The sequence below is a fragment of the Giraffa tippelskirchi genome, chromosome 4, assembly GCF_054371585.1.
Source record: "Giraffa tippelskirchi isolate mGirTip1 chromosome 4, T2T-mGirTip1v1.2.pri, whole genome shotgun sequence".
Lineage (NCBI taxonomy): Eukaryota > Metazoa > Chordata > Mammalia > Artiodactyla > Giraffidae > Giraffa > Giraffa tippelskirchi.
Genome location: NC_137278.1, coordinates 77,399,064 through 77,415,568, shown reverse-complemented (window position 1 = coordinate 77,415,568; position 16,505 = coordinate 77,399,064). Strand labels below are relative to the sequence as shown.

General features: G+C 37.1%; 1 protein-coding gene across 16 annotated transcripts in view; it reads left to right on the top strand.

The window, feature by feature from the left end:
* Positions 1 to 16,505, top strand: part of EML4 (EMAP like 4) — a 153,686-nt gene that overhangs the window by 51,683 nt on the left and 85,498 nt on the right. For 10 of the 16 annotated variants that reach the window (XR_014082502.1, XR_014082504.1, XR_014082500.1 and 7 more), the window contains exon 2: positions 13,683 to 13,865. Coding sequence is in view for 9 of the 16 variants with exons in the window: in XM_081591997.1 (XP_081448123.1) it covers positions 13,683 to 13,865 (183 nt within the window). In the remaining 7 variants the exon portion in view is untranslated. Of the gene's footprint in view, positions 1 to 2,047; positions 2,456 to 13,682; positions 13,866 to 16,505 lie in introns of those variants that run through there. The other 6 variants (XR_014082499.1, XR_014082498.1, XM_081591995.1 and 3 more) reach the window with 1 other exon arrangement.

Below are 16,505 nucleotides of genomic sequence, written 5' to 3'. Positions count from 1 at the left end.
TGAAACTCCATGGACTGTAGCCCACCAAGCTTCTCTGTCCATGGGATTTCCCAGGCAGAACTGGAGTGGGTTGCCCTTTCCTTCCACAGGGTATCTTCCCAACACAGGGATCGAACCCACATCTCTTGCATTATAGGTGAATTCTTTGCCACTGAGCCACGTGGGAAGCCCAAATTGAAAGCAACTTTACTAGCAAAATTTTACCTACTGAAAATTAAAGGACAGACTTTAAGAGATGCTACTCAAGACACAGGGCTTTTGGCAATGAAAGCTCGGAGTCCTAACCACTGGACCAAAGGGAATTCCCCACCTCAGCATCTTGAAGAATTTCTGTACCTCATAGTACTCAGATACTTGAATGTATGAATAGGCCTTTTAGAAAGATTGACTGTAATAGTAAAGAGGGAAGAGATGCTTAAGCATAGAAACTAAACTATTTAGGAACCAAATACTTTCTGATCTGAAATCAGATTTTGATTTGAGAAGGAATGCCCAAGGTGTATAATTTACAGATGAGTAGCAGTCTACAAATGGGAGGTGGTGAAAAGAACCTCAGGTACTGTCGTGTATAAAAGGAGCCTTTTTGTTAATGTATTGATTAGAAAGCACTAGGTTGCAGAACACTTCTTGATAGTTCTATAACCTTAGGATTCTGTGAGCAGTCGTTTAATAGGGCTACATTTGTTATAAAGAAGAATAGTTAAGACCTAAATTATAAAACTGCCGTCTTACATTTGTCTGTTGATTGAAGAGAGTCATAATAAAGTACAATCTGTGTCAGAGCTTCTCACCAGTCAATAGCAAGAATTTGAACTCTGTCCTAGTCTGTGCCTGGCACTACATTTCCTTTGTATCATTCTATTTCCCTTCTGTCTGCTTTTATTCACTCTACATGGTCTAGCCTAAATGTCTTTTATTTCAAATACATTGCACACCTCCCAGCCCACTTAATTCCTGTTAATCTTCCAAGAAGCTCCTGTATTTTAATGAATCTATACCAGGTATTAATCTATAGAGAAGTAGTTTCCCAAGTCTCACTTGAGGAAACACTCTTGGTGGTTCCTACTTTCTTCTGTAAAGGCTTTTGTAAATAGTAATCTAGATCATTTTGCTTCATTCCTCTTTTATCAGCTTTGCTTTTAGTTTATCCTTATCTCAATCTCTGTAGCATAGCTCTTAATGTTCCATTTAGTTTAGGTTTTATCTGTTTCACAGTATTTTGTGTGTGTGTTGATATTAGCCCTGTTATTTCTGTTTTACTTTGGGTTGGTTTAAATTTGCTTTTCTCAATTATAAATAAAAGTTTAAAAGCAACAAATAGAAGAGATAATCCATCAGTAGTTTTGTTTTGACACTTCATGAATTTGTTCTTTAACAAGCTTTAAAAGTAGTTATCAAAAGAATAAATACATATTGTATTGATTAACTTTCACCTGCTTTTACGTACTTTTTTTGTAAGAGAGACTAAAGATACTTGTATTATTGTAAGCATATGTAGTTTAAAATTGGAATGTCTGACCAGATGTATATTATTATAGGTTACTTACTCATGCAATTGTATTATTTTAAAATAATTTGGAAAATTAGTGAATTAAGAAAAATGACTGTTCTCATTGTTAATCGTATTCATTATCTTACTCTAGTGAAATGGTTGTAATAAATCAGCCAACTTAGTCTTAACACTTAAGCTTTTTAAATTAATGAAGTGACCATTCTTTCAGTTTCTTTACAGTTCATGTGGATTTCATTTTATTTTAAACAAAGGCAAAAGGAAATGTGGCTTGCCACTTTGCACACACATTGTTTATTTCCTAGTAGAGAAAAATACTCATTTGAGGGGCTTTAATTCTGTTAATTATAGAAACTAATATGTTTTATGTTTCGGTTTCAGAAGGCAGAAACTGGGTTTTGTATTTGAAGCAGTTGTACACTACTCGTAACCAATTGAAAGATGATCAGAGAAGTAGTGCCTGAGTAAACCAAATAACTGTAGTGAATATTCACGTGGTGCATTAATTCCTGTGTTTCTGCGTGCGCCTGGAATTTAGCCACTCCCCGGAGCAGCCTAAGTTTTCTGTGTCTTTACCCTCCTTTTGCCTGCGTGCTGTTTGCTCTCCTTCAGTTTCTTTGTCTCTCTTTATAAATAAGTAGAAGACTTTTCTTTAGATAAGAGAGCAAAGGGGCAAGAGAAGAACTATCTTAAGAAGTTTTTATTTATGCCAACATAGAAGTGCTTTGTGGTAGGCCATCTGGACTGGGAGGATTTCCTCAGAATGTAAAGTATGTCGTGAGATTTAGAGAGCTGGGATTTGCTCTGGAACTATCTGGGAAGGCAGCAGGAAACGTGGACAGAACTGGTTTCTATTGCTTGTAACGTAGGTGGCAAGAATGGAAGACAGCCTGCCTGGTCTCGCTTCAGTATGTGCTTCCTCTACCCTTTCAAACTTCTGCACTGGTAATGTATCTTTCCTTTTCTGGGAGACATGTGTCACAAACTTTACTACTTGTGACAAAAGAAATCTGAGGATGTGGGAATGAATTTAGGCCCCTTCCTTCCCCCCAGGTTCCTTTAAATATATGTGTCAGTAATAGCATAAATATTTGATTACCTACTTTTATAAATGACTTAAGATTGTACCCCCTTTAAAGAAGTATTTTCCTGTTGTGAGGGCAGAATGGGCTTTGTTCAGCTTGTTTTCCTTCCCCCTACAAAAGATGGTCATTACATTATTTGTGAGGGAAAAAATAAAAACAGCTTTTACTGGAAAACAGTTTAAAAAACATGTCTCTTAAATAATAGGAAATGAGAATTGTGTAATTAAGCTTGACTTTTGCTTCTATGAAGTCTAACCAAAAAAACATCAAAAGCAGAATTATCTGATTGTGAATGAATCCTAGTGATAAAAGGAAGTAAAGTCCTTCCCTGGGACTAGCCTTCATGCTCAGAGTGCTGTAGCAAAAATGGTTTTATATTTTCTTTTATTTTAACACAATTTCTCTTATAATTTATACTACTAGGGGGATTTTTTTAGTAAGAATATCTTATAAGAAAAACGAACATGAGTTCTTTAAAATAGAAAATATAAGTCAATATTATGTGTGTTACTCGAAGACAAATTAGATATTCTGATTTTCATATATTATTACTAGCTGGAGGTAATTAATATTGTCATTTACTAAATAAAATTTCTAAACTTTAACAGTGACTTGTTTAATTAAAACTTCTTTGAGAGAAAAATTTGACTTTTAGTAGTAAAATATTAAGATAAACAGGAAACATTAATCCCTGCATAAATATATGCTTACGTGAGCTCTGTTTTTATTAGTGTATTTTCTTATGGTTTATTTCCAAAGTAAATTTTAGCTTTTGTAGAATTGATAGTGCATAACTTTTTGATATAATACTTAAATATTTGTCTTCAAAAGACAATATTTGAAGGCAACCATTTCCATTTTAGAACAAAACAAAAAAACATTTATTTTGCTACGCCTTCTGATGGGAATTTACTAATGTGACAAATCAGTTGTGATTTTGTTCTGTTTTTTGAAGAAATGATATGTAAAGACATCCAGTTTTCCTTTCAATGTATTATATTGATTTTTGTGTCTCTCATTAGCCTGAGAATATTTCTTTTAAACATCATGAGACATACTTTTACAAAAATGTTTTTATTTACTGTGCATAAAAATCTACACATTAACCAAATTTGTATTGAAAATTTGGGTGCATTACTAATTAGATTTACATCACAGCTTAAATTAGCTTTGCTATTCCTTACTAAAAAAATAGTTTTATGTTTTGTTCGTGAAGAATTTTTCACAGAAAATTCATATAAAATAACAATATAAGGAAGCAGAATCTTCTAAAATCCCACTTACCAGACACACACTTCCAGTCTCTATACAACTGTACGTGTATGTATGCTTGTGGATATACCGTTCTTGTGGATATGCTTGTGGATATACCGTTCTTGTGGATATGCTTGTGGATATACCCTATGGATATAACTACACTGTAAATGTTGCCTGCAATTTTTTCCTTCTTTTATAGTATGTTGTTACACCTACTAAACTTTCTAGTTTATGGTTTTAAATATATACCATCCTTTTTAAGAGCTCCATGAGGTACCGTAGTACAGATGTTTATTTAATCAGTTCACCATTGGTAGTGATTTAGGCTAGTGCCTTCACTATTTTTTTTAACTATAAACAATGCATGGTGTTATATGATTTCTCATGGTTTTTCACCCATATTAGCTCTTCTGATCTTCACCACTACCATTCTACTCATTAAGGTCTGACCAGTGTCTTAACCTAAGTGTTGTAGGAAGGGGAGCTCAGAAATGGTTTTTAATTTTTTTTTTTTAATATTTGTTTTTTGGATAATGTTGTATCTCATATCATATACCTTTTTGAGACAGACTTCCCCCCCACCCCAAATTCATAGGTAACAACTAATCTTAGGTCATACCATCAGGCCTCAAAACAATCATTAAAACCACATGGTTTAGTTGCTTTTATGACACAAAACTTCAGGGTTTTGGAAGTGAAACTCCATTTTTATCTGTTTGGGAATTTAATTTGAAAAACTGGTTTCATTGTTCTAAAACAAAATGAGTAAATTAATTATGTAGTCTAGTCATTCGCATTCCCCTTCCTCTCTCAGAAAAGTCACTAACTAACCTCCACCTCAAAAAAGTATAACACAATATGTTTTAATTGTCTTTATGACACAGATATTCTATTATCTGTGGGCACCTCCCTTACTATCCCCTGCTCTACACTATCAGAAGTAACTATTGTCATAAATTTTGTATATATCATTCCCTTGCTTTATGGGTTTATTCTAAACAACATATTACTTTTGTATTTTTTGAACTTTTATATAAAGTCCAACTTGCTTTTTACACTCATTGTTATATTCCTAAGGTTTATACATGATGTTTCATGTAGCCATGGTTTATTTTTACCACTTACTAGTATTCTGTTGGATGTTTGTATCACAGTTTGTTTATACATTTTACAGCTAATGATTGTTTCCAGTTTGTTTCTGTTGTGAACTTTCCTGTTGTGGACATTATTGAACATTTCTATTGGTGTGCATATGCACAAGCAGAGATTGGCCTGGCCGGCCACCTGTTTTAGTTAAAAAAAAGAAAAGTTTTATCGGAACATAGCCACACCCAATCATTTACGTATTTATGGCTGTTTTTGTGTTACAAAGGTAGGTTTGAGTAGTTATTATAGAGATTATGTGGTCTGAAAGCCTAGAATATTTATAGTGTCTGGCCCTCACAGGAAAAGATTGCCAACCCTGCTGTAGGTCAGGGTCTGTACACCCAGGAGTCTAATTGCTGGGTCATGGATGTGTGCATCTTCAGTTTTACCAGATGAGGCCAAAGTTGTATTTTGTTGTTGTTGTTGTTTGTTTGTTTTTTAGCTCAAAGTCTTGAAACAGTTTACTGCCCACCAGTAATATATGAGAATTCATATTGCTCTTTATCCTAGGGAATACTTGATATACTTGATATTGTCACTCTTTAAATTTTTTGCCTGTTTGGTGACCATAAAAGAAAGAAAGAAAGAAAGAAAGTGAAATCACTCAGTCGTGTCCGACCCTTTGTGACCCCAGGGACTGTATAGCCTTACCAGGTTCCTCCGTCCATGGGCTTTTCCAGGCAAGAATACTGGAGTGGGTTGCCATTTCCTTCTCCAGAGCAGATGATAAAAAGACCAAGTAGCTGAGCACGGGGATCTGTAAGTACCTTCGTCTGGCCAAGATGCTGAGGGTAGGACAGGAGCAGGTGACCCTGCACCATGCTGTCCAGATGTCCCAGATCTCCCGCCGCCTGGCTCCCCTGCCATAGGGGAAGGGGTTCCCTCGCTGCCTGTGCAGCGTTTCCAGGCAACCGGCAGCACATTGGTCTTCAGACACGTTGGGTGAGATTCCACACGTGACCTCGACTAGATGCCAGCACTTCCTCTCACTAGGGAGCAGGGGCCCCTGAGATGGGGCCCGAGTGCAGGGCTGACATATGGGGTGGTCCTGATGTTAACTCTGTGGCTGTTCTGGCTCCATCTGGGTATCCATCCTCTGGGCTTATCCAGGAGGGAAAAGGTTTAGAAAGAGCTGGAATGCTTTCTTAGCTGGAGAGGGTGGGACGGATGGAGCAGAAGGGGGCTGGACAGAGTAGTCTCCTGCCTGATGGAACAGGTGCCCCCACCCAGCAGAGAGCTGTTTGGCGGCCTGGAGGTTGGCACGGGTGCCCGCACTGAGACCAAGGAGGCAGGGGAGACCAGGGGCAAGAACCCTATTCTCAAGACGTTCATGCAGTGATGCACACTGCCACGAGACGAAGACATGGAAATCGGCAAGGTCAAGTGCTGACCAGAGGGCAGCACGGTTTCCCCTCTCTCTCTGTGACCAGTTCCCCGCTTCGACTCAACAAAACTCAATGAGAAGACCATATGAATTACTATTTTATGCTCACCTAACGGGCAAAAAATTTAAAGCGTGACAATATCAAGTATATCATATGAATTACTATTTTATGCTCACCAAACGGGCAAAAAATTTAAAGCGTGACAATATCAAGTATATCAAGTATTCCCTTGATATTGTCATGCTTTAAATTTTTTGCCCGTTTGGTGAGCATAAAATAGTAATTCATATGGTTTTAATTTTCCTTTTCAAGATTATTAATGAGGTGCTTGAGCCTCATTTCATGTGTTCATTGGCCATTTATGTTTCCTTTACCATGAGGTATTTAGTCAAGGGTTTTGCAAATAGTTTTTCTATAGGATTGTTTGTCTTATCAATTTGTAGGAATTCTTTATTCAGGATCCTAATCCTTTATCACTTATAAATGTTAGAACTATCTTTTCCTCATTTGTGAATAGCTTTTTCTCTTTATTGTGTCTTTTAGTGAACATGTGTTCTGAAAGCTAATATAGTTTCAGTGTGTACTTTTATGGATAGTACTTACTCTATCTTGTTTAGGAACCTCCTTTCTACTTGCAGGATATGAAGATATTCTCTATTATTTTTCCAAAGGTTTTTATGATTTTGTCTTTAATTCTTTAACCTGCTTGGATTTGATTTTCATGTGTGGTGAGGAGAGGGACTTCAATATACTGGATTTTAATGAATTTGTGAATTTTAATTTAACTTGGGAAGTTCCGCCATTGTTTCTTCACGTGTTTTGTTTTTCATCTAGAATCTTTTTCTCCTTTTCCTGTGGGACTCCAGTGATACAAACATTAGGCCTGAGGCTGTGTCCATTTTCTTCCTCTATGTTAAAATTGTAAGCATCATATATATATAATGTATGTGCTTATACATACATTATAGTTAATACTGAGTGCAAAGAAAGAAATAGAAAAGGTGTGAAGAAAGATTTCAAGTTTGAAAATATAGTACTTTAAATTGTTTAGTTAGAAACTTAATAGCTTCCAGGGCATCATTTTATCACAATGCTTGCAACACAAAGTAATTAATATTTTCAGTGAAAACTGAGTCATCTAGAAAGGGCTACATTATAAATATATGCCCTCATTAGGAAAACAGGAAAGTTGAGTGTTCCATTTTAGAAAGATTTACATAAAATAATTAACTTTCAAAAGATGCTAGAATGTATAGGCATGCCTCGTTCTGGTATGACGCTGGCTTGCCAACTTTTAGATACTTAGAATAGAATACCATATATTTGTCTTGGCAAAGGTAACACGTGTTTCTTGACAATTCAGAAGACAGGTTAACTATGATTCACTGTAATAAAAGCATAATAAGCAGTTACTATTGTAGTTTTAAAACTGAAATACTGGATATTAACGTTTATCTCGCACTTCTAATAAAAGACTAACTTATGCCAATAAGTACATTAGACTGATGGAAAAGAGGTTTATGGACCTTCTTTCTCTTTTCTTTCTTTCCCCTTAATGAGTTTACAAACCCTTGGGAATTTATTTGTAGTTCATATTTTAACCCTCAAGGGTAGAAACTATTACTACTTCGAAAGGAGCAAATAAATAGACTACTGTAGTAAAAGGAAAAGGAATTAGAGTACTTGGATTAAGAAAGGTGAGTGGAATATGCATCTGGAAGTGGATATATTCTATGTACTGAACAGATGTATTCTTTGAAAATTCATTGTGAATGTGCATGTGGTACATTAGAGATTGAAAGAAAAAATAAGCACAAAGATTTAAAAAGGTAAAGAGGAAGAGTGATGGGTTCTTTGGAGTCATCTGAGGAAGGAGCTCTAACTCCAGTTTGCTGTGTGCCTGGGAGTAACTCTCCTAATTTCATAGTCTTGGTGTGTGTGTGCACGCTCAGTCACTCAGTCGTGTCCGTTACTTATCTATAAAATGGCAAGAGGGGCTGTTGATCTTTTTTTTTTTTTCTTTTTTTTTTAATAAATTTATTTATTTTAGTTGGGGGCTAATTACTTTACAATATTGTAGTAGTTTTTGCCATACATTGACATGAATCAGCCATGAGTTTACATGTGTTCCCCTTCCTGGACCCCCCACCCACCTCCCTCCCCATCCCATCCCTCTGGGTCATCCCATTGCCCCTGCCCTGAGCCTTTGTCTCATGCATCGAACATGGAATGGTGTTCTGTTTCACATATGATAATATACATGTTTCAATGCTATTCTCCCAGAACGTCCCACCCTCACCTTCTCCCTCAGAGTCCATAAAATTGTTCTATGCATCTGTGTCTCTTATTCTGGGACTGTTGATCTTTAAGATAGTCTCTGTTCTAGCTTTTGTAATCAGTGAATGCAAATTTAAGTTCATTGCCTTATGCTCTAATATGTTCCTTTATAAATTGGAATACTGTGCCTAGAGGAAACTTGCTTTAAGAAATCAAACTTCAAAAGCAGTATATTTTAGGTTAAATATAAGTTTAAATAACATTGTTACTGTGAAATTCAAATAGTGTAGAAATACTTATACTAAAAAGCAAAAATTTCCCTTTATCCTGTCCTTACCTCATTCTCCTAGTCGGAAGTAACGCAATTACCAGTTTGATGTGTATGCTTCTAGATTTTTCCTGTTGTGCATTATATACATATGTAAATATGAAGTTTTTTGTTTACTTTTTAGAAGTATGTTTTGGTGCATGTGTGTGTGTTTCAATAAATTATTCAGTACATGTTATTCCCCGGTTTGCTTACTCCACTTGAGTTGTCTTGTGGGGCTTTCAAATTTCTAGTTTATATACCTGTCTTATTATTTTTATGTTATTTATTTATTTATTTAAAAAGTCATTTTATTTATTTTTGGCTGCACTGGGTCTTCATTGCTGTGTGCAGGCTTTCTCTGGTTGCAGCAAGCAGGGGCTTCTCTTCGTTGCAGTGCACAGGCTTCTCATTGCAGTGGCTTCTCTTGCGTGCAGCACAGTCTCTAGGTGCATGAGCTTCAGTAATTGCAGCATGTGGGCTCAGGAGTTGTGACTCCTAGGTTTGGAGCATGGGCTCAGTAGTTGTGGTACACGGGCTTAGTTGCTCTGTGGCATGTGGAATCTTCCTGGACCAGGGATCGAACCTGTGTCCCCTGCATTGGCAGGCAGATTCTTGTTCACTGCGCCACTAGGGAAGTCCACCTGTTTTACTATTTTTAATTGCATGGCTTTCTATGATGTGAATATATTATCATAGCTTATTAACCCCATCCAGCGACTTTAGATCATTTCCAGCTTTGTAGCAATAATAAAAACAGTGTAGTAAAGAACGTGCCCATACAGAATACTAACTTATTGAACCCTTGGTGTATGGCAGTGCTGTGCATTATTTCATTTAATAATCTCAAACTGGAGATAAGTACTATCATGAAAAAATTGCATGAAGAAGCCAGTCAGAGCTGGTAAGTCGTAAACAGATTTATTCAGGCAGTGTAACACCAGAATTTATGCACAGTTCAACCACAGCTTTTATTGCTCCTGAAAAGGTGAAAAAGGCCAAAGTATTAGGAAGATGTTATAGGATTTTAGGGCTATAAGGAACCATAGAGATCAACTGCTCCGCAGCTTTGCATCTCTGTTGCTGCTGCTGCCTTGTCTTGAGTGACCCTATAATTGAGCATTCAAACTGGGAAACTTTAGAGAGAAAGAAGGAGTGTTATGATAATATTTTTGCTGAGATAGCAGACACGTTGGTCCTGGGCAAATTGAGATGCATGAACACTTTACCCCTAGCCTAGACCACCTTGACCTTTCACACGGGTTATTGCATTAGCCTTATGCTTGGTCTCCTTATGTTTACCCTTATCCTGTTCCAATCCATTCTCTCACAGCAGCCAGAATAACCTTTTTAGAACAGAAATCTGCTTACATCACTTCATAGTTTAAACCCTGTTTGGCTTTGTGAAAGAACGTATTTATTCGATCCTCCCGTGATTATTAAGATGCAACATGAAATAGAGTAGGGTGCACTTAAAACTGTGAGTCACGTCCTCTGTTTGAATCTCATATATCAAGACTAGTTTGGTGACCTTGGACAAGCTATTTCTCAAGCTGTTTTCTCAAGTATAAAATACAGATAAACCGAGGAGGGAGAGGAGGTAATAAATATGAAAGGTCCTGTATAAATCCAGGATGTTGTTAATAGTTAACATTATGCTTGTAATGTCCTTTGAAAAATTGTCGTTGTGTCTTATCACAGTATCTAGCAGGTCATGGTAGGATTTTTACAAGCCGAACCACCATTCATGTGACTGTCCAAGTTTCACAAAATAAAAACCTTAGTCATTGTTTTTTTAAATCAAAGTCTATAAAAGTTAAGTAATTTACCAAAAGTAAAAGCTAGTTACCATGTCGGTACTAAAACCCAAGACTATACCTTTGGCATTATAGTCTGGTAATCTTTCCACTAGGCTTTGCTGCCTTCCCAAAAGAATTAAGAAGATTATGTGTTTATAAAAATCACATAAATATTTTACCTGTGATTATAACTTTGATACATAACCCATCTTCTGTAATTTGAGAAAAGTTTAGAAAGGTGTATGTGTATAATTTCCTGACTTAATCAGGACTTTTGCCTTATAGGTGATGGCTTGTTGAAAGAGAGTTCATCGGGTTACATAGGTAGCTAAAAGAAATATTAGAGTAACTCTCAGAATTGATGGTCCAGGCTTCAGAGACTAGAACTGGAACTTAGGGCAGACAAGACTCTTTATCATTGACAACCCTAGGTCTGTATGTCCTTACAGTTGACAAACCAAGAACGATGGGCTACACATCCCTCCCTCCCTCCCTCTGCTCTCTCTCTTTTTCAGATTTGGGAGGACTCCTTTTGGCCTAACCCATACCCATAATCATTTCTATGGTAGTATTCGACTGAACCTTATGAAATTACCAATAGACATTTTAACCATCTAAAAAAGCCACTTCATATACATCACCTTAGTAGTAGTGCAGGGTGTTAGAGGAGAAAATGAGGCATCATAGATCCACAGCCCAGTGGAACCTCAAAAACAAGTCGAGTTCCACAGAAGAGCTGTTTTTCTCCTACCAGAAGAAGGAAAATAGGAAAATATTCTGGACAGATGAATGTTAATATAATAATAACCATAGTGTGACACATAGAGGATGGATCAGTTAGCATACAGCTAGTATATAGCATGCGTGCTCAGTCAAGTCTGACTCTTTGCAACCCCATGTACTGTACCCCACCTGACTCCTCTGTCCATGGAATTTTCCAGGCAAGAATACTGGAGCAGATTGCCATTTCCTACTCCAGGGGAATCCTCCTGACCCAGAGATCAAACCCATGTCTCCTACATTAGCAGGCGGATTCTTTACCACTGAGCCACCTGGGAAGCCCAGAATTCAGCTAGACTACTCTGGAAATGAAAAAGACTTCAAATATAAAAATTTCTAAAATCAGAAGCTGAATTTTTCTTTCCTTAAGCATCTCAAAGTTTGACATATCTGCCTTTTATGTAATACATAGGCCTAAAACTCTCAAATTTTACCTTTTGTACTTTGCTATTGTATGTTAAACATTTATTGAATGTCAGACGTGTTCTGGATACCTTCTGCAAAACAATCCTTTAAAGACAAACTGAGGCTCAAAGAGATAAAATAACTTGCCTAAGATTACATAACTTATTAACTATGGAACTAGAATTTGAAGTCTAAATTGAAAATAAAACCCAACTTTTCCTTTCATTTGCAGTACTTCTCAAAGATTGTCATTGAAATACCTCTAAAGACAGAAGAGAGTACATATATATGCCTGAGATGTCTGTAGGCACATACAGTCTTAAATGAGGGTGTTTGCTACTCTGTAATAAATGGTGATAACTTTGGTTTTGGTTTTTAAATGCTGACAGTTTTGTTGTTGCTGTTTTTTTAGTTAATATATGGCTGTGCTGGGTCTTTGTTGCTGCACTGGCTTTTCTCTAGTTGTGGCAAGTGAGGGCTACTCTCTAGTTGTGGTGTGCAGGCTTCTCATTGTGGTGGCTTCTCTTGTTGCAGAGCACAGGCCCAAGGGCACACGGACTTCAGTAGTTGTGGCATGTGGGCTCAATAGTTGTGGCTCATGGGCTCTAGACCACAGGCTCAGTAGTTGTGGCACAAAGGCTTAGTTCCTCCACAGCATGTGGGATCTTCCTGGATCAGGAATTGAACCAGTGTCTCCTACATTGGTAGGTAGATTCTTTATCACTGAGCCACCAGGGAAGCCCCCGTTGTTGCTGTGTTTAACTCAGACTTTGAGTTAAATTGTCTGCCTAAGATGTCTGGCACATTATCTCAGTATGAGAAAAATGGCACACTATGGCTTAGCATGTGCTGCAACTAGAGAATGGCTCACCCAGTATATATCACTCAGGTCAAACCAGTCAGCTGTGAGAACCTCATTTCTTCCATGAATTTTTCTGGTTATAGTGAATTAGCCAGTAGCAATTGATCTTTTATACATTTGGATTCAGATCGACCCAACAAGTAGTGTACTCTAAAGTTACACAGCTTTGGAAGTGGCTTGTAATTGCTGTATTACAGCTGAACATTATTTTGTTGTTGTTGTTGTTACATACCTAAGGGAGATATTAGATATTAGATATAGAAACTATACCTTTCTTTTTTTTTTAAGAGAGTTTGAGGCATTGGAGGGAAAGAGCAGCAAAAAGTATGTTACTAATTATGTAGCAGTGCTTGGGGGAGGAGGTTGGGAGTATAATAATAAAGACAGAAGTAAAGAATGCTTTCTGATCATTGATGCTAAAGGTGAGCAGTTCCCAATTTGATATAAAAAGCAAAACTGAAGTGATTTGAACTCCTTATTTTCATATATAATTATGATAATGATATAATAAGTAAGAAGGATGCTTTAAATAGTCTGCAGTTATGCAAGTTTCCAGATGTCTACAAAGTGGTATATTTAGGGAACATTTTGGTGAAAAAGTTATTAAGGTGATGGTATAATAAACAAAAATCTTGACCATGGGAAAATTTTCATAGTTTTAATTACACGTCAGCTGTATTAATCTTTTTGTTTTAAATTAGTTCAAGTAGCTATGAAAATCTTTATAGAAGTTAACCTGTGTAAAAATGATTTTCAGTTTTTCTCATCTTTTATAAGACTTATCTGGTATACATTTTCTTGTACATCATTAAATTGTTTCTTAAGCAGTTTACTTTAAAAAATATTCCATAATTTCTTTTTTTTTATAGATGATAGTATTTCTGCTGCAAGTACTTCTGATGTTCAGGATCGCCTCTCAGCCCTTGAGTTACGAGTTCAACAGCAAGAAGATGAAATCACAGTGCTAAAGGCAGCTTTGGCTGATGTTTTGAGGCGTCTTGCAATCTCTGAAGATCATGTAGCCTCGGTGAAAAAATCAGTCCCAAGTAAAGGTAATTAAGTGTGTTGTAAAGTAGGGAGAATTTTGCTTTTCACAACATTTTCTTTGAAATAATATATTAAATGTATTTTATCAATGACATTAAGATTGGGAATATAAAACTATAGTTTCTCTTTGGGGTTACATATGACTAGGGTTTATTTTCCATTTCCTTTTTCTTTAGTCCCAAGAAATTCTGAAAGTTTATTATTTTAAATTGGGAATTTTTGTGTAATGCCACTAATTGTACTTACAGACTTTTGTATCATAGTGTTTGTGTGAATTTAGTGTCTTCCAACAAATTTACTTAGAGCACAAACAGAATCATCTGTTTCCCATAGACTTCACGTTGTATGTTGAATACAGCAGGTAGGCACTCATACTGTTAAAATGAACCCTCTTATCATTATAGAAATGATTTAAGCCATTATTGTTCATATAGCTTCATGCTAAGCCTTCTGTGGTCATTAGTCAGCAAAGTCTTGAAGAATTTAATTTAAAATCTGAAATTTATTGCCAACCCCAGTTCAATGGAAATTTCAACTTCCAGACTTTGGGGATTTTCACAGATTGAAATAAACACTTATCAGGACCTTGTTGTTCTGAGTTTGGAGCAGATGTCTTGTGACCTTTCTCTTCTTCCAACCACCCAGAAGGAATTTTAAATTCTTTCACATAATTGAACAATCAAACACATCATTTCATATGTCTCACTGATTTCTTGGTAGAGTAGATGGACATGTTGCAAGAAGGGGAACCCCTTCCAGGGCCCGAAAGTGGGCTCTTGTCTAACACTCAGAAATGAATTGTCTGAGGAGACCCACATGCTGACAAAGCAAGAAATTTTATTGGGAAAGGGCTCCCTGGCAGATAACAGTAGGGTAAGGAAAACCAGAAGAATTGCTCTGCCACATGGCTCACAGTCTTGGATTTTATGGTGATGGGATTAGTTCCGGGTTGTCTTTAGCCAATCATTTTGACTCAGAGTCCTTCCTGGTGGTGCATGCCTTGTTCAGCCAAGATGGATGCCATTGAGAAGGATTCTGGGAGGTAGTTGAACAGGCAGTGTCACTTTTTAACCTTTCCTGAACTCTCCCTGTTGGCGGTGGCTTATTAGTTCCGTGTTCCTTACCAGGACCACCTGTGGTAAAACAGCTCATGCAAATGGTTACTATGGTACCTGGCCAGGGTGGGCAGTTTCAGTCAGTGTGCTTCCCCTAACAGATAGAGGCATAATTATCCCCATTTGGCAACAGGAAAAGAAAAGATTCATCATCTTACTTCTACTGTAATATATCAATGCAAATGATTAATCAGAAGAGTCTTACATAACTTCTAGATTTTTAGTACGTGATTAGACAGTTAACTAGAATGTGAGGAGCAGATTTGGAAGGAAGATTATGAATTCATTTTCTGAATGTTGAATATGAGGTACATATGGTGTATAGATAGATATATATTGATAGTGCTCATGCTAGTCTTGGCTAGCAGTAAAAATTTGAGAATGTTCAGCTTATGGATGAACATTTTCTATGTTGAAGTCATAGAAAGAGGATGTAAAAAGAAAGTAGCTCAGGGTAGTTCTTTGGGGAGCTCCAGTGTTTCAGCATAGCAAAGAAAGAGTGATTCATGTTGCCAGCTGCTACAAAGAGGTCAAGTAAAACAAAGACTGAGAGGTGACCATTGGATTTGATATTTCTGAGAATATTAGAAAACCTCTCCAAAAGGAATTTTAGTAGAGTGATAGGATTACAAATCTAATTGCACTATTTGAGAAACAAGAATTGAAGCGAATTGTGGAATCAAGAGCTGCAGCTGTAGCCAGCTACTCTTTTGCCTGAGAAGGGAAGAGGGTAGTCACTAGAAGGATGCTAAATCAAAGGCCAGTTTTAATTTTAATTTTTTAAGATGTTATAGACTTGAGCAGAAAAATATGTTGAGAACAGAAGGCAGCAGAGAGGAAGATGATGTTGGTGGGGGAGGGGTAGTGGTAATTGGGGTAGGTTTCCTGGGAGTTTGAGAAGGGATGTTAAAGGCAGATTAAAAGCCGCTAGTGTTAGATAGAGTAAAGACTACTGCTGAGATAAGCTGGAAAGAGATAAAATTCAGTGGAGATTGATGTATGTTCACAGTTTTCAGTGCTGGGTGTTTCATCCCTTATCACTTTCTCCTCAGGAGATGGTGTTAGTCGCTCAGCTGTGGACTGGAACCCACCAGGCTCCTCTGTCCATGGGGTTTTCCAGGCAGGAATATTGGAGTGGGTTGTCATTTCCTTCTCGTGAAGCCCTTTAAGAAACTAAGACAGCTTTTGGGTGATGGACTGAAAAAGGGAATAAATGCTTGGAATGGTTAGAGAGTAGAAAATGGAAGGCCACAGAAAGAAGTGCTCAGGGACCCTGGTGTGAAACTTCAAGGGAGAGGCATTCGTTCTGCCTGGTTTTCTGATTTACATTCTTATACCTCCCACCCTCCAGCACTCTGGGGTTTTGTGTTAATAGTAGAGAGTTAGATAGCGTGCCATTAATACATTCGTCTTACTAACCACCATTAGATAAATACGTCAGTGGTATGGGATAAGGGGCCCATGTTTGACAAAAGACTTGATTGAAGCGGCTCTGGTTGTTATAAGTGGATTTTTTATTTTTTGAGAACC